This window comes from Bos indicus x Bos taurus, chromosome 9 (assembly GCF_003369695.1).
Source record: "Bos indicus x Bos taurus breed Angus x Brahman F1 hybrid chromosome 9, Bos_hybrid_MaternalHap_v2.0, whole genome shotgun sequence".
Classification (NCBI taxonomy): domain Eukaryota; kingdom Metazoa; phylum Chordata; class Mammalia; order Artiodactyla; family Bovidae; genus Bos; species Bos indicus x Bos taurus.
The window spans coordinates 8,751,367-8,778,521 of NC_040084.1; the positions used below are offsets into that span (position 1 = coordinate 8,751,367).

General features: G+C 39.1%; 1 protein-coding gene across 1 annotated transcript in view; it reads right to left on the reverse strand.

Annotated features, from left to right (window-relative positions):
- Nucleotides 1-27,155, reverse strand: part of LMBRD1 (LMBR1 domain containing 1) — a 132,504-nt gene that overhangs the window by 22,697 nt on the left and 82,652 nt on the right. Inside the window, exons 9-14 of the mRNA XM_027550855.1 lie at nt 22,148-22,300; nt 8,797-8,861; nt 8,346-8,448; nt 7,695-7,799; nt 5,451-5,600; nt 4,086-4,164 (exon numbers count right to left, since the gene is read on the reverse strand). Coding sequence (XP_027406656.1) covers nt 4,086-4,164; nt 5,451-5,600; nt 7,695-7,799; nt 8,346-8,448; nt 8,797-8,861; nt 22,148-22,300 — 655 coding nt within the window. The remainder of the gene's footprint in view (nt 1-4,085; nt 4,165-5,450; nt 5,601-7,694; nt 7,800-8,345; nt 8,449-8,796; nt 8,862-22,147; nt 22,301-27,155) is intronic.

The following is a 27,155-nucleotide window of genomic DNA, read 5'->3' on the forward strand; positions in this document are numbered from 1 at the left end:
TATAACTCTGCTAAATTATTCTTTCAGAGATCATTTTAAACACAAAAAACCTTAACTATTTTTAGATGACTCTTTTAATTCTCAAACATTATAACATTTGAAAAATGCCAGACAACCTCATATATGAATGCAATATTACTTAAGAAAAAAAGTCTCTAAAATGTACTCAGTATTAGTAAGAGATCAATATATGTGTGTTTTAGAAAAATCACTGCTTTAACATCTTGCTAGGAAGATTATCTTTCAGTTCAGTTTAGTAGCTCATTCGTGTCTGACTCTTTGCGACGCCATGAATCGCAGCACGCCAGGCCTTCCTGTCCATCACCAACTCCCGGAGTTCACTCAGACGCAAGTCCATCCAGTCAGTGATGCCATCCAGCCATCTCATCCTCTGTCGTCCCCGTCTCCTCCTGCCCCCAATCCCTCCCAGCATCAGAGTCTTTTCCAATGAGTCAACTCTTTGCATGAGGTGGCCAAAGTACTGGAGTTTCAGCTTTAGCATCATTCCTTCCAAAGAACACCCAGGACTGATCTCCTTTAGGATGGACTGGTTGGATCTCCTTGCAGTCCAAGAGAAATAATTTTAAGTACAACACAATAAATTATAACTTTTTTGTTTCTAAATTGAAAAACTGTTCTCCAAAACTATTACTTGCAACAGGTGCGTAACAAAGGTGCCACCAAGTGCCTTGTGGGGTATTTTTATTACAGTATCATCTACCTTAGTCAAAGTGCCCACCAAAATGTCACAAGTGACACAGTGCTGATTTTCTTCTTGCAAGCTGAGATTTCCTAGTCCACGGTGAATGGACACCGCGCGATCAGTCTTTCACCACACACTTTACCCTAGCCCTACCCCACGTGTCAAATCTCATGTGAACTGCTCATTCTTCTCCATTATTACAATTTTTAATGTATAAAACAATGATTTTCATTTGCTTATATGTGAATTAGTAGGGTTAATATCTCCTTTATGAGTGGCAGTACCCAGAGCATGCTTAATTTTGAATCTGGCAGGGAGAGCTCTCCTAACAGTCCATCATTGTTTTTTCTTACTCTCTTAAGAAAACTACCCTGCATCCCAAATATAACAATTGTATTTCTGCCATCCTCTTCCCAGCATGCACAGGCAATTTGACATTTAGAGATTTGGTAGAGAACAAAGACAAAATATTGGGAGAGATAAATCCATAAATCTAAAGGGTTATGTTTTATACTGCAAAGTAACATTTCAAAGCATAAATCAACTAAAATGTTTTAGAAAAATATTTAACAATTCAAAGGAGGTCACTTAAACCACTATAAACTAGACTGAAAAAGAAAAATACCAAATGGGATGCATATAAAAGTTATGGCCAAGTGTATCATTTAACTAAAGCTTACTGATCTATAACACACAAATTCATTCAGTTCAGCAATACAGGGGCATTTTAAAGCCCCTTTTACCAGTGCAACTTGATTTTGAAAGTTTGACCTGTTTTTCTGCTAAGGTTTCAATAACGTAAGAATCTAAGAAACAGAACTTATTTAGATCTTCAAGGTCAGAGCCCTCTCAAAAAATTACAAATCAACCCAACAGTAACTTTTCATTCTGTTCTCACTTAGCAAAAAATGACAACCCAAAGCATTTCAGGTATCAACCCTACTTGTGATGTGTGTGGGGGGTGGGGGTGGGGCTGTGTGCATTTCAAAGTTAAAAATCTGGGACTAAAGTGTCTTTGTTGTTAGCTACCAAAGCAGACCTGGAAAATTAAGTCAATTAATTTATAACAGAAACATTTCACTATTACTTCTTCACATTTGCTTTCCCTTGATTTTGGTTTTGACTCATCTCTTGACCTTGTTCTTTCCTCCCAGTTTTGGTCTCTTCCCGTCTTTGCCCTGCACCCTGGACTCTGTGCTTGGTCTCTTCCATTTCTGACTCTCAGCCTGTTCTGTCTCTAAATCTCATCCTCCTCCAGTCCTTCAAATCATCTCCCCAGATAGCCTAGGCTCTGATGGAGAAGGGCACCAGCTGTGCAGACATATCCAGCAAAAATACAGAGAGAGAATTTCATCTCCACCCCTTGGCATATATTCATTTACCACTAACTTATCTCCAGTCAGACGTTCTGTTCACCTAGCAAAACTTGTGCCCCTTTCTTTAGTTTTGTGCCCAGTGGCCCACGTGATTCTCAGCAAATAACTGAAATTACACCTCAAAGCAAGATGAGACAATCACAGAGAACTTCCTGCTCACCCTCACTAAGAAATTACTATCTGAGTTCACACTGTTGACTCCTTCCTTGCAATCTAGAGCAAGAAGGATCCTTCCTTCCACCTAAAGCATTCTTCAATGTTCTAACTACTGTCTCCTCCAGAACAGGGTGACACTGGCTCATCATTCATTCTTTCTCATATTTTTCTTCAATTTTTCCTGCTCCATGAATTCATCCCATCATCCCTAAAGTCTCTCCTCATTCAAAAAGAAAAGAAAAAAAAAGATTCTCTGCTGATGCTGCATACCTTCTCTAGTTTCCATCCAATCCCTCTTAAGCTCCATGAAGAATTTCAGTGCTTTACATTCCCTTTTATTCACTGCACGTAGTTTTTGCCTCCAGCATCCACATCTCTCCTTCTTCTTTCCGCTCACTCCCCCATAGTTCTGTCATCCGCCTGCCTGGGTCTCCAGGCTCCTCACACTCTGCCTTCTGAGTTCATTCTGTAAATATCCAACTGCCCGTGAAATCTCCATCTCAAGTCAGCTAAGCAGTATCTATACTTTTTTCTTTAATCTTAGTATCTATTTTTATCTCACCTTGGTGATACCAAAATTTACCATATTACTCAGAAACTGGAGGCCATTCCAAAATATTCTGCCTCCCCTGCCACTCTTCAGATCCAAGCAAGGAGGTCCTCTCTCAATTCTGTGTTCATTTCACTCTTAAGACCACTGTTTGCTTCAGGCTTTCGCCATCTCTCCTGGATTACTGTAAACTGTTCCTCCTGGCACCCTCTCCCAAATGGTTTCTATGCTCTGGTCTCAGTTTCTCAAATCCATTCTCTCTCTTCTGTAATTTAAATTACTGAAAACAAGCCAGACCACAGTTCCCACTTTCTTGTGTAAAACCATCCATTGGCTCTTTTCCAGACCTTTCTGATTTGACTTCTAACTTGGCAACCCCATTTCCTCTTTCCTCCAACCCCTTACACCTCCACAATTAAAAACAAAACAACAATAATGGTTTTAAACTGTCTGAACACAAAACTGTACGGTTGAAGGGAACTTGATGTGTATGCTGTGTTCCTCCGCCTGGAGCAGCCTTCCCTGGATTCCCCTCTCACCTGGAGAGGCGGCCCTGCCATCCCCTGTCTGAAGCCCTTCTTTCTGACGAGCCCACAGTGACCTCCAGGTAGAGCTCACTGCTGCCTTACCGGGCCATCCAGCATTCTGTACCTATTCCCGTTACTCCACAACAGTCTAGAGCTGACTCTGCTAAAGCACTCCAAATTTATCTTTTTCATAATGGAACCCCTCAATGACTTATCAAGAAAAAGACCCTCTCAAAATTCACAGAGATGAAGAGCACAGGATCTCAGAGCTTTTGTCAGAATACACAGGAAAAACTTATAATGTCTGGCTCACAATTACACATTCTTAAACATTAACTGCTGTCATCATTAACTTTATCATTATTTTATTAACTAAAGTGACCAGAGCTGGATGGGTTAAAAGCTGTTCTAGGTCATAGGCACTTTTGTTCTCAGTCCTAAAAGTGACAGATTCTACCAAAAGTCTCTTGAATTTTTTAAAACAACAACAAAAAAGGCATTTAAGAATGATTTCTTATTATACCATTAAGTATGGTAAATAATAACCACATTTTGTTCTTCAAGGGTAACTAATTTATAATGATCCTCTCCCTAATGGAAATCATTATATCACCAAGAAGTTCTATTGAAGAGACCAATTTCTTCTTAACAAAGTTCCTTTTGTCACCACATATGAAAACAAAGGTATCAGATGCTTAAGACACCATAATTCAAAACAAATCTTTTCTTACACAGTTATAAATTCTAAGAAAGGTTGAAACAAGCTGCTTTACCTTCAGGGGCATCTGCATCACATCTCTTTGGCACAGAAAGGGATGAATTGCCTCTATGGTCACTGTAAGTCATATTGCTCTAAAAAATGAAGATACAGTTAAAATATAAATAGTATATTAACATATATATTTTGATTAAAAAGTGACACATTATGAACTTTATACCCTGTTTTCTATTAAACCACATTTGGCTAATATTCTAAAATGTAAATTTTATGTAAAATTTCAATTAGAATAAAAAGATTCATGGTAAACTTGACATTAAGGCTTTCCTGCAACAATGTTTAGGCCCTGTGTTAATCAATGGAGCTTCTGCCCAGAGAAAACAGCCCTTGGTTTTCCACTGTGGAACAAGAGGAGAATACCACTTATCCATGCAAAAGCATGATCTTATTTCATCCATTCATAGAAGAATGTTTCATAACATGAGCCCAAGAACTAGGTGCAGGGGATAAGGCAAGAAGATAATAAAAGGTATAAGAAACGAGAAGAATGACTAAGGTGATCTTTTAGCAGTGTGTTTCCCAAACTTGGGTCACCTGTGTATCTGCTGTGATGTGTGTCCCATCTCTGGTCCACTGACACTACTGATATTTCTCAATGAACTAACTACTAATTACATGTTAAAGAAAGAATGAAGGATGAAAAAGGGATGATCTGGGCAGAATGGGTTAATAATGAAAGATTCCATTAAAGTAAGGCTTGAACTGGGCCCTAAAACACCGATTTGATTCGAACTATTAGAAAGCAGAGCAAGAGATATTTTAGGAAAAGGAAACTAAATAAAGGCCAAATTAGATATCATCAAAATATTTTAAACTTTCAAAATATTCAAACTATCTCTCCAGATACAACTAAGAATCACAGGTGGCTTTTGAAAGATAACACCAAGGAATCAGTGTAACAGGTAAGAGGATCCCCATCAGGATATGAGAAAGCGTAATTACCCACAAATAAAACATTTAAGTCTCTTCTATGGGATTCATGGTACCAACGAGCAGACGTTTTTTGCTCTATGCTCACCAAAACGTTTTGGGGCGCCATCTTAATAAACTTACTTAAAATATTACTTTAAAGTAAATATTATGAGTTCTAGTAAAGTGCTAAGATAAAGCTCAGCAGTTTGGCAGCATGGGATCCATTTAAGGAACAACTATTATGAAATTCAGTGTTATTTTTAAAAAGAATTTGTATGAAACAAATGTAAATATGCCCAACAATGGAATGTAAAACTAGTTTTAGCAGTATTAAATTTAATTTGATGAGCTAATATTTTATGCTAGCTTTCACAAATTAGAATTTGGTTCTAGATATTACTATGTTTAAAATGTCAAAATAATGACTTTTTTTAATGTTTGTACTTACCTCTATTAAGTAGTTTTGGCTTCCATACATAACATACTGGGGAGCAAGACTATAAATCATGTAGCTAGTGTGAAGGACAATAAGCAGAAGTATCATGCAGAGAAATAAGAGCGCCTGGGGCCTGGTCCTACCTCTTCTGATTTTGTACAACTGGAAGGAGAAACACAGTGACGCTATTTCAGCAATACGTTTTACGTGAAGGCACTGGGTCTTGCTCATTTGTTAGGGGCAATGCATGCAGTTCAACCCACCAATTCTTTTTCCAAAATAAATACTAAGATTTCTTAATCTTTCCAGATAACTATAAGAATAACAAAGACAATTCTTTCCCTGTAAAGCTTTTAGATTCAGATTCATGTTTATTTTAAAAACTCAAGACCTAGAGAAATAAATTAGTATTTTCATGGTTTGTTTCAAAGAATCTTCTAAACTTATTATGTAACAGCATCTGTTAGAAATTCATAGAGCTAAGAATGGTGAACTATGTCTAATTCTATCTACAGGTTAAAAGAGTGAGTTTAAACTCTAAGTATTAGTAATACATTTATAGTTTTCTATATATTATTGCACAAGGACAGACATGTCATGTTTTAAATACTCATTTCTACGAAATACTCATGATAGCCTCATATTGTGTGTGTGTGCATGCGTGTGCATGCGCACATGCACCCACACGCCTGCTGAGTTGTGTCTGCCAGGCTCCTCTGTCCATGGGATGTCCCAGGCAAGAATACTGCAGTGGACTGCCATTTCCTCCTCCAGGGTACCTTCTTGACCCAGGGATCGAACCTGTGTCTCTTGTGTCTCCTGCATTGGTAGGCGGATTCTTTATCAACTGCACCATCTGGGAAACCCATCCTCATGTTATACTCAACTGTAACACTGTCATCTAGTTTATGGTAATTTATGACCATCTGACTATAGCTATTTCCATGTGCATCCTGTATGCATGGACGGAAACTGAAACGTGGGAGCAGATACAAGAAGCTTGGTGACAGGCCTCTCATTTCAATGACAGAGCACACTTTAGCGACCGAGACAGCACCTCCCTGCTTTATTACTCGACTGAATATAATAGTACAATATAGAATAACAGGACTCTAATCCTGGATGGGACACGATCACCTAAAAATGCACACTTCCTGCTTCCCTATGCCCAGTAGTGGCTGGTAGTGATAAAACATTACGCATCAGAAAGAAAGCAGTCTGTGGGAGACTTCTGGGAAAGCCACATCTTCTGTCACCCCTTCTCCTAGCTGCCTCTTCCTCACAGAACACAGACGGGGTAAAGAGGGCTGAAGAAGCCATATCTCAACCATGAGGGAGAAGCCAAGAGGAATATTAGACTTGATGTTTTTGAGTTACTGAAGCAATGTTAGATTTAAAAAATTTTCCACAGCAGGAAGTCTTTCATTAGTTCAAGCCTCTAGTTAATTGCATTTTACACACAGCTGGAAGTATGAAGTGATATATCTCATTTTAATATCAAAATGAGAATAAGAAGAAAATAACCCTTTCTCCAATAGCACAGGAATCTTTCACTGCCAGTCACAGGGCCATATTTCGAACTATAGTGTATCCAGTTGTGCTGCAATGCGGTTGGGCTACAGCCAAACACTAAGGAAACTAACAGAACTTCTAAACCACGGCTTTCAGCCTCAGCACTGCTGACATTTTGGGCTGGATAAGCAAGTCTTTGTTGCGGGGCTGCCTGTGCAACACAGGACGCTGCCCCGATTCCCTGCTCTGCACCCACCAGATGCCAGTAGTGCTTCCTAGTTATAACAACTGAAAACATCTCCAGACTTTGCCAAGTATACCAGGAGGGCAAAACTGCCCCCGTTTAAGAACTGCAGCTTTAGACAAAGGGGCTTCCCAGGTGACCCAGCAGTAAAGAATTCATCTGCCAACGCAGGAGACGCAGGTTCGATCCTTGGGTCAGGAAGATCCCCTGAAAGAGGAAATGGCAACCCACTCCAGTATTCATGGTGGGATAATCCCATGGACCGAGAAGACTTGCGGGCTACAGTACATGAAGTTACAAAGAGCTGAACACAACTGAGCATGCACTCTCTGGACAAAGAGCACTTTTATGTTAACATAAAGTGAAAAGGCCAGCACTTCCATCATTTTGGTATTAAGATATTTATAACTCCTGTATTATAAATCTAAGATAATTTGCAATAATGGAGGATATATACAAAATGATGGAAAAAATAAAAAAATATTATAACATATACTCACTCTAATCCAAAAGAACCATATGCCAATATTTCGAATCCCCGCCATTGAAGTAAAAATAAAGTACATAATAATAATTGTTATAAGAATATAATCCAGAGGGAACACCTGAAAAAGAGAAAATTAAACTTAATACACAAACAATAAGGGCTCCAGGAGTCATGCATTGAATACAATTAAGTCAAACTTCATTATTCATATTTGGCAATGTTTAAAATATCACCCTAACCAGGCTACTATGATAATACAAAAAAAAAAAAAAAAGAACTCCAAGAAGCAAACTACCAAACTATTACCTAATTGTTCAATATTATCATCCTAACAAAAATCCTATAATAAATTAAACTAAAAATTATATTTATATATGGAATAAAAGACGTCATTAAAAGGCAAAATCAGGAAATGCTTGGAAAAGTTCACCCTAAGTTTAAATATATATCCAATTCAAATAATACATAACTTAAAGAGTTCAGTAATATGTCAATACAATAATTTTTAGGATAACATATCAATGCAGAAATTATACGTAAATAAGAAGCCAAATTAACAGAGAGCACAAGCATACATTGCCAAGCATTAACAGGTTTGTCAACATAATAATTTGACAATGTTTGCTAAAGTATAAAATGACTGATTTTTTTTTTTTTTACTTACAGTTTGTAGTAAAGGCAAAAGCATATTCAGTGGGTTACTCAGGTTAGCTCCAAAAATTATGAAACCAGAATCTATTCCAGCTGAATGAAGAGCTTTATCCAAGCTATAACAAAGTATATAGTGAATTTACACATTATACCATCACATTTTCAGTTAGTTTAGAAAGAATAACATCATAACTTGAGCACGTACATTCAACTGAGTCCAAGAAAACCACGAATAACAAATCAAACATCATTTAAATATCTTACAGATATTGTTCAATTGATACAGACCAAAGAAACACTATTATTGGATCTTTTTAGTCATTCTTTGAGTTAATGCTGTAGAACACTTTAAGTAAAATAGCTACTTAAGATGAATAGGCTACATTAATGGAATTCAGCACGGAAAATGTATAATATCACAGGAGATTTGTCAGTGCTTTAGAAAATGTGTCTACTGTACTTACTTTGACAGGAAGAGAGAAATTACAAACAGCAATGCAACAAAGATGAAAAATATTCCCCAAATGATCTAAAAGCAAAAAAAAAAAAAAAACAAAAAAATCATTAAAAATATACTTCTAAAAGTTGATATTAAAAGTACAAAACCATTATGCTCAATAAGAGTCGGTACCATGTGAAAATGATCTAAAAAACGACCTAAAAATACATTTTAACTTAATCTATAATCCTAGGCATATGTCACTAAATTTTCATTATGAGACTATCTGAGAAAAAAAACACAGAAGAGAAAAAATATTTAAAGTCTTCATTGGTAAGTAAACAAATGAGACTCTTTGCTAGGTCAAATAAAAGTTCATATTGACTTATATTCAAATACAAGAAGTTAACTGAAAACTGTATTAAGACTAATACACATACACAGAAAATCAAAACCAAGAAACTCATCAGGTTATATTAACCTGTTGTTAAAATAGAGAACTTGTAACATTTTCTCACAGAAGTAATGAGATACACAGTTGACTCTTGGACAACCCTCTGGATAGTCAAAAATCTGTCTAGAGCTCACTGTCAGCCCTCTGCACACGCAGTTCCTCCATATCCACATAGTTCTCCAACTGTGGGTGCAGAGTGATGTATCACGGGCTACAGAAAAGTATCCCTGTGTATGTGGACCTGAGCAATTCAAATCACATTGTTCATGGGTCAACAGCTTATATCTTATAAATAAATTATATCACATCTTTAGAAAAGTCTATATTGCTGGTATTATTTTTGAAATAGAGTACCAACAGCACTGAAGAAAATGTCACATAAAACTAACTCTGTGGAAAAATGTGCTAAGTACTGTAATCGATGGGATATACTTACTTATACTCTAAGTATGAACTTGACAGTGTGAAAGGATATGTATGAGACATGAAGGATATGTATGAGCTGTATTCAGGAAAACAATGATTGGAACTGTGTCCTTAAGGAATAAAATTTCAGAGTAAAAATGATGAAATCTATGTTTGGGACTCTCAAGAGTCCCTTGGACTGAAAGGAGATCCAACCAGTCCATCCTAAAGGAAATCAGTCCTGAATATTCATTGGAAAGACTGATACTGAAGCTGAAACTCCAATACTTTTGCCACGTGATGGGAAGAACTGACTCAACGGAAAAGACCCTGATGCTGGGAAAGATTGAGGGCAGGAGGAGAAGGGGATGACAGAGGATGAGATGGCTGGATGGCATCACCGACTCAATGGACATGAGTTTGAGTAATTCCGGGAGTTGGTGATGGACAGGGAGGCCTGGCATGCTGCAATCCATGGGGTCACAAAGAGTCGGACACGACTGAGCTACTGAACTTAACTATTTTGGTTTCTCCTTTGCCTGGAGTTAATAGAAATAGATGGAAAACATTATGAATGCGAGGGAGATTTTTCATCTTATTTCACATGATCATTGAATATTTTAGAATTCTGATATGATAAAAGAAAAGTAGACTAACAACACATTATCTGACCCAGCACGAAAGATAGATCTGGAAATAAATCTTAAAGTTGTGTTCTAGGGAATTCTTTGGTTCTGAAAGAGTACCTTTATTATATCACTTAAAATATACTGCATATATCCATTTTACACACTGGGATTTCACATGAGCATTTACTCTAAAATGTTTCATTGCTAAGTAAGTTGAAGTGACTACTTTATAGTAACAGAAGATTATTAGTAGCAGGTATAAAGGAGCATACACAGTCTTCTTCTACCAGGTTTGAGCACGGTATTTGATACCCAGGAGAACTGAAGCCAATATCCATACACTGAGGAAACATATTATTTCTCAGCAGCATGCTGACAGCAAATAGCTTGTAGCAGGAGATAGTGCCAGCACCAACTGCCAGCGAGCAGTAAAGGAGCACGGCACAGAGAGCGGGAGAAATCAGCACTGCCCTGCCTGGATGCCCGCTGGAGAAGGAAAGAAGAGAAAATCCTTAACTATACCCCAATCTGCTGAGATGAATGAACCAGAGTTATGACGGTTTAACCACAGCTACTTAACAAAACAAAGAAAAAGATTAAAAAGATAAATGTTTTATAAAGACCAAGAAAACTATATATATTTAAATATGAGAACTTAAGTTAGTAGTACTTACAGAATCAAGTCAGGGGTGACCACCTTGGATTGACCTAAATGTTACATATTCCACACCAGCTATTATATCCATTTGGAAAAAATAATTAAGCCAAAGAGATGACACCAGTAAAAGTAACAAAGTAGAAATCTCTGAAAATCCTTTCCCCTTAAAAGCAATTTAACAACCAGCATAAATTGTCAGAACAAATTTTTTCAACATTGAAAATGAACCAGAAGCATGCCACAATCCAGGAGCATTTAAGGAAAAGGGCTGGCTCTCAGTAACAGCACAGAACACTGTGGCATTCTGATTTGCTCTAGTACCAGCCCTTCCTCTCTGTAAGCTGGGCAGCTACCTGAGAAACAGAAGGGGCTGGGGCTCTTTCAGTCTTCTTCCCAGAGGACTGCCATTATCTGACCTGCCTGGACGGTACATGGAAGATCCCACTTGCAAGACTGTGTCTGGCTTGAAATGGAGCTCATACAGTGCAAAAATTCCTTTTTCCCAGGAACCAGTGAATTTCATGGCCATGAGAGCTAGTCAATATCAGGCAAAAAATTAACTAACCAAAAAGATTAAAATGGAAACGCGAGGAATGCGATGCCCACAGGGGCTCTGAAAAGTTTCTATATATTCCCGGGAATGAAGAAGGCCCTGTGCATGCTCATGAATATAGGAGAGGCCTAACTGTGCATTCTGGTCGACCCTGAGGTTCTGTCTTGCACGAGCAGGATGTGTGGGCTAAGAGTGGTATAAATGCATCCTGAGTGCTGAAGTCACGTCTCCACTCACAGATGGCCCCTCAGCAAGACTGGGAGACTTACAGATTCTAGGTGTTTAAGAAAATCTGTGTCCAATAATTAACTAAACCAACCAAGCAGAAACTTCAGTGACTGCAACAACAAAGAAAACAGACTTCATAGCATGCACACAAGTCACTAAACAAACAACGAAAAGTAATAACAGAAAATCCAGGGGAGAATCTCATCTCCCGAGTTACTGCATTATGCTATTTAAAATTTCTCATGTTTTAACTTAGAAAAAAAAAAAAGAGAGAGAGACATGCAAAGCAGCAAGAAAGTACAGCTAATACAGAGAAAAAAAACAAAATCAATAGGCACTGTACTTGAGGAAGTCCTTGAGGACATTGAACTTATAAGACAAAAACGTTAAAGCTACTACTTTAAATATGTAGCTCAGAACATGAACGCCTTATTGCCAAATTCAGACTTAAATTGAAGAAAGTAGGGAAAACCACTAGACCATTCAGGTATGACCTAAATCAAATCCCTAATGATTATACAGTAAAAGTGACAAATAGATTTAAGGGACTAGATCTGATAGAGTGCCTGATGAACTATGGGCAGAGGTTCATGACATTGTACAGGAGACAGGGAGCAAGACCATCCCTAAGAAAAAGAAATGCAAAAAAGCAAAATGGCTGTCTGAAGAGGCCTTACAAATAGCTGTGAAAAGAAGAGAAGCATAAAGCAAAGGAGAAAAGGAAAGATATACCCATTTGAATGCAGAGTTCCAAAGAATAACAAGGAGAGATAAGAAAGCCTTCCTCAGCGATCAGTACAAAGAAATAGAGAAAAACAACAGAATGGGAAAGACTAGAGATTTCTTCAAGAAAATCAGAGATACCAAGGGAACATTTCATGCAAAAGTGGGCTCAACAAAGGACAGAAATGGTAGGGACCTAACAGAAGCAGAAGATATTAAGAAGGGGTGGCAAGAATACACAGAAGAACTGTACAAAAAAGATCTTCACAACCGAGATAATCGTGATGGTTTGATCACTCACCTAGAGCCAGATATCCTGCAATGTGAAGTCAAGTGAGACTTAGAAAACATCACTACGAACAAAGCTAGTGGAGGTGATGGAATTCCAGTGGAGCTATTTCAAATCCTAAAAGATGATGCTGTGAAAGTGCTGCACTCAATATGCCAGCAAATTTGGAAAACTCAGCAGTGGCCACTGGACTGGAAAAGGTCAGTTTTCATTCCAATCCCAAAGAAATGCAATGTCAAAGAATGCTCAAACTACCGCACAATTGCACTCATCTCACATGCTAGTAAAGCAATGCTCAAAATTCTCCAAGCCAGGCTTCAACAATACATGAACCGTGAACTTCCAGATGTTCCAGCTGGATTTAGAAAAGGCAGAGGAACCAGAGATCAAATTGCCAACATCCACTGGATTACTGAAAAAGCAAGAGAATTCCAGAAAAACCTCTATTTCTGCTTTATTGACTACGCCAAAGCCTTAGACTGTGTAAGTAACAATAAACTGTGGAAAATTCTGAAAAAGACGGGAATACTAGACCTGCCTCTTAAGAAGTCTCTTTGCAGGTCAGGAAGCAACAGTTAAAACTGGACATGGAACAACAGACAGGTTCCAAATAGGAAAAGGAGTATGTCAAGGCTGTATATTGTCACCCTGCTTATTTAACTTATATGCAGAGTACATCATGAGAAATGCTGGGCTAGATGAAGCACAAGATGGAATCAAGATTCCCGGGAGAAATATCAATAACGTCAGATATGCAGATGACATCACCCTTATGGCAGAAAGTGAAGAAGAACTGAAGAGCCTCGTGATGAAAGTGAAAGAAGAGAGTGAAAAAGTTGGCTTAAAACTCAACATTCAGAAAACGAAGATCATGGCATCCAGTCCCATCACTTCATGGCAAACAGATGGGGAAACAATGGAAACAGTGGCAGATTTTATTTTGGGGGGCTCCAAAATCACTGCAGATGGTGACTGCAGCCATGAAATTAAAAGATACTTACTCCTTGGAGAAAAGTTATGACCAACCTAAACAGCATATTAAAAAGCAGAGACATTACTTTGCCAACAAAGGTCCATCTAGTCAAGGCTATGGTTTTTCCAGTAGTCATGTATGGATGTGAGAGTTGGACTATAAAGAAAGCTGAGCACCGGAGAATTGATGCTTTTGAACTGTAGTATTGGAGAATACTCTTTGAGAATCCCTTGGACTGCAAGGAGATCCAGCCAGTCCATCCTAAAGGAAATCAGTCCTGAATATTCATTGGAAGGACTGATGTTGCAGATGAAACTGAAAAACTTTGGCCACCTGATAAGAAGATTGGACTTATTTGAAAAGACCCCGATGATGGGAAAGATCGAAGGTAGGAGAAGAGGACGACAGAGGATGAGATGGTTGAATGGCATCACCAACTTAATGGACATGAGTTTGAGTAAACTCTGGGAATTGGTGATAGACAAGGAGGCCTGGTGTGCTGCAGTCCATGGGGTCACAAAAAGTCAGACACAACTGAGTGACTGAACTGAACTGAAAGAACTAAAGAAAAACGTTTCTTAAGAACCAAAACAAATTGAAAACAATGTCTCCCTGAATACAGAATATCAACAAAGAGACAGAATTTCTCAAGATGGAAAATGCAGTAATTGAAACAAATAGCTCACTAGAAAACAAAATGAAAAGTTCAGCAGATTTAACCGGTCGGGAGATAAGAATCATTAAACTTGAAGATGAATCAACTGAGATGATCAAGTCTGAGGAACAGAATCAAGCTCCTTGAGGGTAAGGGCTGAGACCTTCACCTCTTTGCTGGCTATCGGCTGGGAGCCTCTCAGTCCCCGAGGCTGTGTGCATCCCTCTTCACATTCCCTCCATCGTCAAATTAGTAAGAGCAGCTCAGTTCTGAGTGCTTCTCTCACACTTGACCACGTCTTTCTGACTCTTGCCATGGAGGCTCTCTGTCTTTATTCATCTAGCTGTGCTGGGTCTTCGTTGCAGCACTCGGATCTTTGATCCTGGGTGCGGCATGTGAAGTCTTCAGCTGTGGTATGTGGGAGCTAGTTCCCTGACTAGTTATCAGACCTGTGCCGCCCGCACTGGGAACACAATCTTAACCACTGGACCAGAGGGAAGTCCCATTCACATTTATTGATATGACTAACACGAAATTAGAAGACGTTACTTCTTGGAAGGAAAGTTATGACCAACCTAGATAGCATATTCAAAAGCAGAGACATTACTTTGCCAACAAAGGTCCAGCTAGTCAAGGCTATGGTTTTTCCTGTGGTCATGTATGGATGTGAGAGCTGGACTGTGAAGAAGGCTGAGCACAGAAGAATTGATGCTTTTGAACTGTGGTGTTGGAGAAGACTCTTGAGAGTCCCTTGGACTGCAAGGAGATCCAACCAGTCCATTCTGAAGGCGATCAGCCCTGGAATTTCTTTGGAAGGAATGATACTAAAGCTGAAACTCCAGTACTTTGGCCACCTCATGCAAAGAGTTGACTCATTGGAAAAGACTCTGATGCTGGGAGGGACTGGGGGCAGGAGGAGAAGGGGACAACAGAGGATGAAATGGCTGGATGGCATCACTGACTCGATGGACATGAGTTTGAGTAAACTCTGGGAGTTGGTGATGGACAGGGAGGCCTGGCATGCGGTGATTCATGGGGTCGCAAAGAGTCGGACACGACTGAGCGACTGAACTGAACTGAACTGAACACATTTAGTTTAGAAAATATCTCGTTTGATAACTATGTATGTATTTCCTGTGTTTCTTTCTCCAGCTAATATGAATTCCTTGCTCCTGGATTTTTAGTCCTTTTGTGTTAAGAAAGTTTGTATTTTTGTTTGTGTACTTGAATTTTCCAGTGCTCCTAGCCCCCATGTTCTTATTCACTCCTTTACTAAACACTGTATTGGTTCTTATGTGTTCAACTCCTACCTACTGCCTACACAGTAATCTATGAGAAATTCTATTTTCTTTCTCTCTCTTCTTAATTATCTATTCCTCAGCACATATGTTTGTGCTTCACTCTCTGCCCCAGCCCACACTTTTTCTTCATACGATACTAAATGCTCACCATAGTCCTTTTGCTGATGTTCACCTTCACACCTATTAATAGGCCAGAACTTGGCAACCGGGGATTTCTCAACAAGAGCTCATCAGTACAGAATCCCCTGAGTTCTTAAATGTTTAAAAACTGTTTTTCTAAAGGATATTTTGGCTAAATACAAATTCCTTGGTTCTGCCAACTAAAACTGGGCACTTGCCATCAGTCTCTGCAAGGACTAAGTCACAAACCGCTGCTGCTGCCTACCTTCGACACCCCCTGAGAAGGCTTCAGGGTGGAGACCAGGAGTGAGGCACTCTGTGATCCAGGAAAATGGGCAGAATAGGCCCTCAGGGAGTTAGGCATTTTCAGAAGACAACTGTATGAGCCTGATTCTTGCATCTCTTCAGATCTAGCACTAAAATCATTAATGCCGACTTCTGCTCCTCATGACTGGCCAATAACCTTCTGCCAACATGTGTGCCTGACTGCATGCACCCCTTCACTAAAATCATATACAATACTGACTTTCCCTCACCTCTTCCGAGCAGCTCCTCAGAGCTACCTGAGGAGCTGTCTCCCGGGCTAGTCTTCATTTTGCCCCCAGTAAAACAACTCACAACTCTCACATTGTGCATTGGTTTTTTTTTTCAGTAGTTCATACCTTTTCATTGAGATTTTATTTTTTTAATGTTCTTCCATTCCTTCCTAGCTTTGTATGTTTCTTGAGAAGTCTAAGTCTAATAATGTTGCCCTTGTGAGCTGATCCTTTTGCTTGGAAATCTTGAGGATTTTCTTTAAATCTGAAGTCGGTTTTACCAGGAAACTGCACATAAATTTTCCCAGGTACAAAGTGGCTATTTCCTGTCTATTCATGATATAGAATATTCATGACATGTGGATTCATGTCTATTTACTTTAGGATTTTTTTTTTGGGGGGGTATTATACCTTTAAATATTCTGCTAATTTGTTTTGTTTTGCCACTGCATGGAAACCTACACATATGTAGTTTTTCTTTCTTTTCCATTTCAACACTCGTTTTTGGATTTTTTTTTTACTTCATCTGATTTTCCTTCTCTTGGTTATCCTTCTGCCTTTCTTCAAATGTCCCCTCTTACTAAATTTTATTTGATCCTTTTCTCTTTTGGACACACTGTAAATTTGTTTTCATTTCCAAAATTAAGTGTATTTTCCTCCCATTTTCCCCTGAGTTCAACTCTATTTCTATCTGATTTTTTGTCATTTTCTGTTTTCTTGCTTCTTAAATAGTGGTAAAATACAAATAACATAAAATTTACCATCTCAAACATTTTTAAATGTACAGTTTAGTTGTGTTAAATTAACTCACACAGTTCTGCAAACTAATCTCTTTTCATTTTGCAAAACTGGAACTCTGTACCCATTAAAGAACTCCCTAGACTTCCTGCCCCCCGACCCTTGGAGAATCACCAGGGTTCTCCAGGTACCTCTTAAAAGTTGAATTATACAGTATTTGTCTTTTGGTGATTGGCTTATTTCACCTAAGATTGGGGGTTTAAGATCAATCACAGGCTTATCTCCAAATTTCGTCTTCTCTCTACCAAAATTTTCCCAGATTGTCTTTGTTTAATACAAAGTTTTGTAGTAAGAGCTGGCAAGAAAACTTGCTGGATTTGTGAGGTCTTTTGTTGTTGTTTTTCTTATAAGTAGTTGATTCTCATTTGCAGATTCTGCATTTACAAACCTACTGCTCGCTAAAATTTATTTATGGCCTTAAAATCAACACACATGGCTCTTAGTGGTCTTTTGAAGATACACTGTGCATATGTGTTCAGTCTCTCAGTTATGTCTGACTCTTTGTGACCCCACAGATTGTAGCCCAACAGACTACTTCTATCCATTGAATTTTTCAGGCGAGAATGCTGGAGTGACTTGCCATTTCTTATTCCAGGGGATCTTCCTGACAGAGGGCTCGAACCTGCATCTTCTGCATTAGCAGGCAGATTCTTTACTACTCCACCGCCTGGGAAGTCCTCGCAGATACATGCAAAGAGGTAAAAATTCTAAGTTCCTGATGCTCACATTCCGAGCTAAGCATGAACTAGGCAATACTCTGCTTTCTTGTTTCAGCTCTCTTACCATAGACAAGTATCCTGTAAGTGCACTATTTACTGCTATATTCTTTGCATTTTGTACTTTCTGTCAGCAATTTTCTTGTTTAAAATAGCCCCCAAGCATACTGCTGAAGTGCTGTCTAGTTCCTAAGACTAAGAAGTCATTCAGTTCTCCTGGGTCTCTCCAGTGTATACATGTTATCAAATATTTGTTTGAAATTCCCCTGTTGACCTGTCTCATGTCAATTTAATTCTTAGACTAGAGAGAAGAATTGAGAAAGGTAGAAAAACATTTCTTTCTTCCCCACAACAAAACATTGCTGAGAGAAATTTAATGAGACATAAACAAATGTAAAGTCGGCCCATATTTATGGTGTAATATGACTTAATACATTAAAAATGACAATACTACTGAAAGTGTTCTACAGATACAATGCAATCCCTACCAAAATCATAATGACCTTTTTTTTTTTTGGCAGGAACAGAAAAAGCCATTCTAAAATTCATATGAATTTCAAGGAAGCCCAAACAGTAAAAACAATCTTGAAAAAGAACAACAAAGTTACAGGACTCACGCTTCTCTATTTCAAAATTTACTACAAAGCCACAGCAACCAAAACAGTATGGTACTGGCATAAAGACAGACACATAGCCAATGGAAAAGACTCCAGAAATGAATGCTCACACATACGCTCAAATGATCTTTGACAAGGGGGCCAAGGTCACTGAAAGGGGAAAGAACAGTCTTTTCAAAGCATGATGCTGGGAAGAAGAAATCTTCATGCAAAAAAATGAAATTAGACTGTTATCCTTCACCATATACAAATACCTCAAAATAGATCAAAGATCTAAACGTAAGAGCTAAAACTATTAAACTCTAAGGGAAAAAAACCTTCATGGCACTGGATCTGGTAATTATTTTTTGGATATGACACAAAACACAGGTAACAAAAGAAAAAAAAATGCATCAGACATCATTAAAATTAAAAATCTGTGTATCAAAAGACACTATCAACAGAGTGAAAACACAAGCCAAGAATAGGAGAATATTTACAAATCATGCATCTGATAAGGAGTAACATTCAGAATATTAAAAATGAAACTTGAATAAGCATTTCTCCAAAGTAAACATATAAAGCCAACAGTCTAATGAAAAGATGCTCAGTGTCACTAATCAAATGAAATGCAAGTGAAAACCATAATGAGATATCACTTCACAAGCATAACGTTGGTTATTATCAAAACAAAGGAAAATAAGTGTTGACAATGATATGGATAAATTAGAACCCTTGTGCATTGCTCGTGGGCATGTAAAATGGTGCAGTCACTGTGGAAAACAGTAGGTTCTTCAAAAGTTATACCAGAACTGATCAAGATCTAACAACTGCATTTCAAGATATATACTCAAAAGAACTGAAAGCAGGGACTCAAACAGGTACTTGTACACCAATTACCTTGAAAGCACTATTCACAATAACCAGAAGTTGGAAAAAACTCAATGTCCACCAACTGATGGATGGATAAACAAAATGATGGATGGAAAAACAAAATTAATATTATTCAACCTTAAAAAGAAATGAAATTTCTATACATCAAAAACATGAATGAACTTTGAAGAAATTATGTGTCAAATAAACCAGACATAAAAGGATATATAATTCACTTACATAAGGTACCTACAATAGGAAATTCAGAGAGACAGAAAGCAGGATAGAGGTCATTAGGGGATGTGAGCTGGGCAGGTGAATCAGGAAGGAAGGAGTACAACCTTTAAAGGGTACCATCTTTAAAGGAAGTCAGTGTTGGATACGACATAACCTGGGCAGACCCAACTAGGTCTGAGAAGGCAGAAGATTCGACTTCCAGTGGACCTTAAGCCTCATTATATGCTCATTGTAATACATCAGCTAAACGACACCCCACAAGTGCCATGACAATTCCATAAAAGGTCAACAAGTGAACTCCTGGAAATCCCCGCACCTTCCAAGATGGTTAGAATAATCCTCCCACTCATTAACCTATGAAATTACTCAGCCCATAAAAACCACCCACTCCATATTTCAGGGCCTCTCACCTTCTGAGACACCCCACACTGTCTGAGGAGTATATTTCTCCCAGAACCGTTCTCAGCTTTTAAGACAGACCGAATTCTGTCTATGGAATGTTTATCTCTCTAAATAAATTCACTTCTTATCTATCACTTTGTCTCTCACTCAATTTTTTCTGCTATGAGACATCAAGAACCTGAATTTCATTAAGTCCTCAGACCAGGTGTGTGATCTCAGTTAAAAGACAGTGGGTTCAAGCCCCAATCTGAGCTGTATGGTTTCAGGGGGATGGGGGTGGGGTGGAGGTGAGGAATGGAGAATTAGTTACTGTTGAGTGTTCTGTTAGAGATGATGAAGGTTCTGGAAACGGGCAGTGGTGAGCATTGCACAACACTGTGAATGTATGTCATGCCACATCGACAAATAGTTTAAATGGTGTATTATATGCTATATATGTTTTACCATAAAAAAGTCTGAAAAGATAAGTGATATAACTATGGATATGAATTTATTACTTTCTATATGAATATAAGAGGTCTAAGTATAACAAGAGGTGCATCAGGAGCTTCAGGTTATCTAGGCCAATTAGTTGTATACACTAGAAAAATGTGCATCTGTCAGAGAGCAAGTTTAATCAAGTGAGTAATGTAGACTGCATGCTTAGAAATGTGCTCAGTATTGTATATAAACACTATTTTAAGGACCCATTAACGTATTCTAATTAAACGCTTATTTCTGTAAGACTCTTCAACTCAAAACTAATTTTCTTCCTTGAGTTCCATGGCTAATTTGTGTCTTTGTAGGCAGGAACAAACACAACATCGTAAAGCAATTTCCCCCAGGTAAAAATCGATTTTTAAAAAAACTGGAAAAAATGAGGTACAAACAAAAAGAAAAATAAGTCCCTTCGCTGTTGACCTGAAACCATCACAACACTGTTAATCTGCTAACCCCCAATATAAAATAAAAGATTCAAAAGAACAAAATGAAAAATGAAGGAATGTATAAATGTCTACATAAAGATTTGTACACAAATGTTCATATCAGCATATAATCATAACAGCCTCAAACTGGAAACAACTTGAATCCCCATTAGCAGGTGAATGGATAAACAAGCTGTGATACAGACACAGCAGAATGATACTCAGCAAGAAAACAGAATGAACTGCTGAAAAGAAATGCGGTGACACGGGTGAACCTCAAAAGCACTGAACTGAGCCAAGGCCAGACAAAAGTCTGTACCTTCCACGATTCCATAGAACATGTGAAAGTTAACCTCAGTGACAGAAGGACGTCAGCGACTGTTTGGGGCCCGATGCAATGGGCCTGGGAGGACACCCAGCTTTATGCAGCGATGTGGATCTTCTCTAACCACAGCCTACATTTGGTGAAATCATTCTACACACTTTATAAAGCTGTGAAAGTCCCTCTAAACACAGGTACAGTGAAATGGCACAAAGCATTTAAAACAAGGCAGCTGTTAGTGACCAGATTATAAATATCTATAAAGAAGCTAATATATAAACAATTTAAAATTAAGTTAAGGGTGGGCACAGTTTCTTTATACCTTTGGTGGTATGAAAACAATCACCTTGGGAAAACAGACTAGGGTAAGTCTTTAAAAAGAAACTGATTCTAACCGACAGTTTTAAAATGATATACAGTAGATCTAACTGATTATGTTTTTGAAGAACTCTTTTAGAAAAGAAGCTTTTTAGGGTAAGCAGTCAGGTAATTTCCCCATTTCCTTTTGAATTATGAGAGGAAGACCCGAGTCTGAAGAATTTAAGGCTAGCAAATGATGGTTTAAAAAAAAGGGAAATTAATGGTTTTTCATCTTAATACCTTGTACATATTTTCAGAAACATGCCACCACACAATGAAGCAAATTCTGTTGAAATTTTTAATTTGAATACTGAAATCTATCTGATTGAAAAAGTTCTAATACGGGTCCCAGATCTCCTATAGAAAAGTACAAAGTTGTAAAACTAGAAGCATACTACATTACTTACCTATATTTTAAGTTTCTTCAAGCCTCTAGCACTTACATTACACATGAGTAAATAAAGCTCAGAGAGGTTATGCACCTTACCCAAACTGCCAGGCATCGGAGCTGCAATTTAAAACCAGATGATTTTAACTCTAAAACCCATGCTCCAGGCGCCACACTGCAATGCTTCCACAAGAATCAATCTCTCTGAGGGGTGCTACATAGAGAGAGAGCATAATTCTGTAAAACTCCATTTACCTTCAGGGGACGTAGAGCACCACAGAATTTTGTCCACCAGCTATTTTCAATGAATTCTAAGCGCCTCTCTCTTTTCCGAAGTGTTCGTAACCTTTCTTCAAATTGTTTTAAGGCGCGTCTATCCCTTGCCGGCAAAGGTCGACCATCTTTGCTCTGCAAATAACAGATCAAAATAAAACAGTTTTTTACCATTAAGGTCTTAATAGAGTACACATCAGATTTAGCAGATTCAGACAACAAAAACTTTTTAGGTTGGACTTGACTCCTGAGGCAAATTTACAATCTGAAGGAAAAAAGCAAAACCCAATAACTTCTATGTGAGAATACACATCTCTGAACCAAGGTCAGTGTCAAAATGTGATGAGAACACGTGCACATTTAATGCTAAACTTTTCTTGATCCCTATTTTCCAAATACTCAATATGGTGAAGTTATGTAGAGACATAATATCTTTTTAAACACCCCTTTTATGAGGCACTTTATGTTCTCTGTTTGATCACTCTCCTTCACCTCCAAATTCCTCACCCCATCCCTTCACATACCCAGCCCTATGTTCCTCCTCCCCTTGGTCAGGAGATTGTGTTCCAGCGTTTACCTGGGCTGATGTTCCTCAGTCCCTGACTCAAACACCAGCAGGGGGATGTAGGATTAGGATGTGCTGAGCATAAGATTTTTTTTTCTTTTTAAAAGGCTAATTACTTGACAATATTGTATTGGTTTTGCCATACATCAACATGAATCCGCCACGGGTGTACACGTGTTCCCAATCCTGAACCCCTCTCCCACCTCCCTCCTCATACCATCCCTCTGGGTCATCCCAGTGCACCAGCCCCAAGCTTCCTGTATCCTGCATCGAACCTGGATTGGCAATTCGTTTCTCATGTGATTTTATAACAATTGCTAAGAACTGGCATTTTCTTACCCTCCAAGTACATTTGCAAAGGAGTCAGGTTTCCTTGGGCTGACCTCTCCGGAAGATAATTCTCCTGTACTTTCATATGATATTGACTGTAACCGTGAGCAGTACCCTTCTGTGGTGTCTCAGGGACACGTTCCCTCGTGAACTCCCCCTGCCCCAAAGTGCCTTCAACCACGTACAGTAATAAACCACAATAATCAGACAACTGCTAAATACTAAGAAGGTGAAATATACATTTGCTTTTACTGGAAGGACCAAGAAAATGTTTACAAGGGACATTTTTATTACTTTTAAATTTGGGGTGGCACCATATGGCGTGTGGGGTCTTAGTTTCCTGACCAGGGATGGAACCCTTGTCCTCAGCAGTGAAAGTGCAGAGTCCTAACCACTGGACTGCCAGGAAATTCTCAGCACCATTTTAAAATGTAAAAACATTAGATAATTAGAATGTTAAAGTCCTTTCAAGGTTCAAACAGGATGCTGGGAGAGACAGCACACGGTGGTCTATAACACAGCATGGAGTGCTGTCATGTGAAATAACAGACACATGCAGACAGTGCCCGGATAGCCCTTCATCAAGGGGTGCGCATGGTCACAGTGATCTCCACAGATGCACTGCCACGCTCTTCTGGAACCAGCCGTCTCTTCCTTACTATGCTGTTCCCCAAACTTCAACACACCTAACAATCAACAGGACATTTCATTAAGCACAGGTTTCTAGACCCCACACCAAGAGAATATGACTCAGTCAGGCCTTGGGTGAGGCCTATACTTTGCTTTTCTACCAAATTCCCAGGAGGTCCTGATGCTACTGGTCCAGAAACCATACTCTGCATGGAAAGTGGAAAGTATTAGTCGCTCAGTCCTGTCTGGCTCTTTGCAACCCATGGACTGTAGCCCATCAGGCTCCTCTGTCCATGGGATTCTCCAGGCAAGAAGAGTGGAATGGGTTGTCATTCCCTCCTCCAGGGGAGCTTCCTGACCCAGGGATCACATCCAGGTTTCTTGCATTACAGGCAGATTCTTTACTGGCTAAGCCACCAGGGAATTACATGGAATTACAGGGAATTCCATGGGACTATATTTAACTATCTTTACTGCTTTAAGTCAAGTACACTGCTTACTATCAGAGTGCATCCTTAAAGGAACCTTACACAAGACTGTTTTATGAAGACTAGAGGAATGAAACACTTCTCTCCACAGACAGATCCAGACCACGCTTCAGTCATGTGGTACTTCACAATTTTTCTCACAACTGTCATTCTAATATCAAAAGGACACCAACAAGGTAGATTTACTTCACTGCTGGCTTTTGCTGCTGCTGCTGCTAAATCGCTTCAGTCGTGTCCGACTCTGTGCGACCCCGTAGACGGCAGCCCACCAGGCTCCTGCGTCCATGGGATTCTCTAGGCAAGAGTACTGGAGTGGGTTGCCATTGGCTTTCGCTAGTTCAGGGAAAACATATTTTTTAGTAAACTAATGTAGCGATCCACTGAAAAACAAGCTCAACTTATCTGCCTATTTGAGTGAGGGATGGAGCCCGCTCTGTTGTGCCAACAGCAAAAACCACTGTGGGAAGAAATGTGCTCAAACACACACCAGGAAAGGCACCCAGCAGTCAACCAATTATTTCCTTTGGGGAAAAAATGTAGTTACATTGTATATAGGCAAAAAAGCTTCCCTTCCCATGGTCCACCAGTGACCACTCCCTCTTTTGAGGTTACCACTGTCACAGAAACTAACAGAGATCAACATCGGACACAAAATTCTGTGTATATACACGTCCCCCTATGCAAACATACTGATGTTTTACATAATAGCTAACATTTCCTATGCCTAAAGTGATCTGTTCTTTTATGGTTATTCTCCTCAAATCTTCAGAAAACTTTGGGCTGGTAATAGTAATTCTATTCATTTATTCAGTCAGTTCAGTCACTCAGTTATATCTGACCGACTCTTTACGACCCTGTGGACTGCAGCACTCCAGGCTTCCCTGTCCATCACCAACTCTCAGAGCTTGCTCAAACTCATGTCCATCAAGTCAGTGATGCCATCCAACCATCTCATCCTCTGTCGTCCCCTTCTACCCCTGCCTTTAATCTTTCCCAGCATCAAGGTCTTTTCTAAGGAGTCAGTTCTTCGCATTAGGTGTCCAAAGTATTGGAGTTTCAGCTTTAGCATCAGTGCTTCCAATGAATATTCAGGACTGATTGTTCCTTTGTGCTCCACCATCTCCCAGGGTTTGCTCAAATTCATGTCCATTGAGTCAGTGATGCTCTCTAACCATCTATTCTCTGCTGCCCCCTTCTCCTGTTGCCTTCAATCTTTCCCAGCATCAGACTTCTTCCCCAATGAGTCAGATCTTTGCATCAGGTGGCCAAAGTATTGGAGCTTCAGCTTTAGCATCAGTCCTTCCAATGAATATTCAGGACTGATCTCCTTTAGGATTGACTGGTTCATCTCCTTGCAGTCCAAGGGACTCTCAAAAGTCTTCTCCAGTACCACAGATTGAAAGCATCAGTTCTTCAGCGTTCAGCCTTCTTATGGTCCAACTCTCAAATGCATACATAACTACTGGTAAATCATAGTTTTGACTATATGGATCTCTGTTGGCAAAGTGATGTCTCTGTTTCTTAAGTATGCTTTCTAGGTTTGTCATAGCTTTCCTTCCAAGGAGCAAGCCTCTTAATTTCATGGCTGTAGTCACCATCTGCAGTGATTTCAGAGCCTGAGAAAATAAAATCTATCACTGCTTCCACATTTTCCCTTCTATTTCCCATGAAGTGATGGGACCAGGTACCAGGATCTTAATTTTTTTAGTTTCAAGCCAACTTTTTCACTCTCCTCTTTCATCTTCATCAACAGGCTCTTTAGTTCCTCTTCACTTTGTGCCATGAGTGGTATTATCTATATATATGAGGTTGTTCATATTTCTTCCAGCAATCTTGATTCTGGCTTGTGATTCATCCAGCCTGGTATCTTGCATAATGTACTCTGCATTTAAGTTAAATAAGCAGGGTGACAATATACAGCCTTGATGGATTCCTTTTCCAATGTTGAACCAGTCAGTTCCATGTCCAGTTCTGTTTTGTTTGTTTGTTTGTTTTTGTTTTTGAGCTACATACTAGCTTCTCAGAGAGCAGTTTGTAACATGGTCTGGTATTTCCATCTCTTTAAGAATTTTCCAGGTTTGTTGTGATCCACACAGTCAAAGGCTTTAGTGTAGACAATGAAGCAGAAGTAGATGTGTTTCTGGAATTCCTTTGCTTTCTCTGTGATCCAATTAATGTTGGCAATTAGATCTCTGGTTCCTCTGCCTTTTCTAAAACCAATAGTATATCTGGAAGTTATGGACTTCATGTACTGTGGAAACCTAGCTTAAAGGATTTTGAGCATTACTTTGCTAGCATGTGAAATGAGACCAACTGTGTGATAGTCTGAACATACTTTGGCTTTGGCCTTCTTTGGGACTGGAATGAAAATTGACCTTTTCCAGCTCTTTGGCCACTGCTGAGTCTTCCAAATTTGCTGGCATATTGAGTGCAGCAATTTCACAGCATCATCTTTTAGGATTTGAAATAGCTCAGTTGGGATTCCATCACCACCACTAGCTTTGTTCACAGTTATGCTCCCTAAGACCCACTTGACTTCACACTCCAGGATGTCTGATGTTAGGTGAGTGACCACACCACTGTGGTTATCTGGGTCATTAAGACCATTTTAGTACAATTCTGTGTATTCTTGCCACCACTTCTTAATCTCTTCTGCCTCTGTTAGGCCCTTACTGTTTATGTCCTTTATCGTGCCCATCCTTGCATGAAGTGTTCCCTGACATCGTCAATTTTCCTGAAAGCATCTGCAGTCTTTCCCATTTTGTTGTTTTCCTCTCTCATTTTTCACTGTTGGTTTAAGAAGACCTCCTTACCTCTCCTTGCTGCTCTCTGGAACTCTGCATTCAGCTGGGTTTACCTTTCCCTTTCTCCTTTTGCTTCTCTTCTTTTCTCAGCTATTTGTAGGGCTTCCTCAGACAACCACTTTGTCTCCTTGAATTTCTTTTTCTTTGGGATAGTTTTGCTCCCTTCCTCCTGT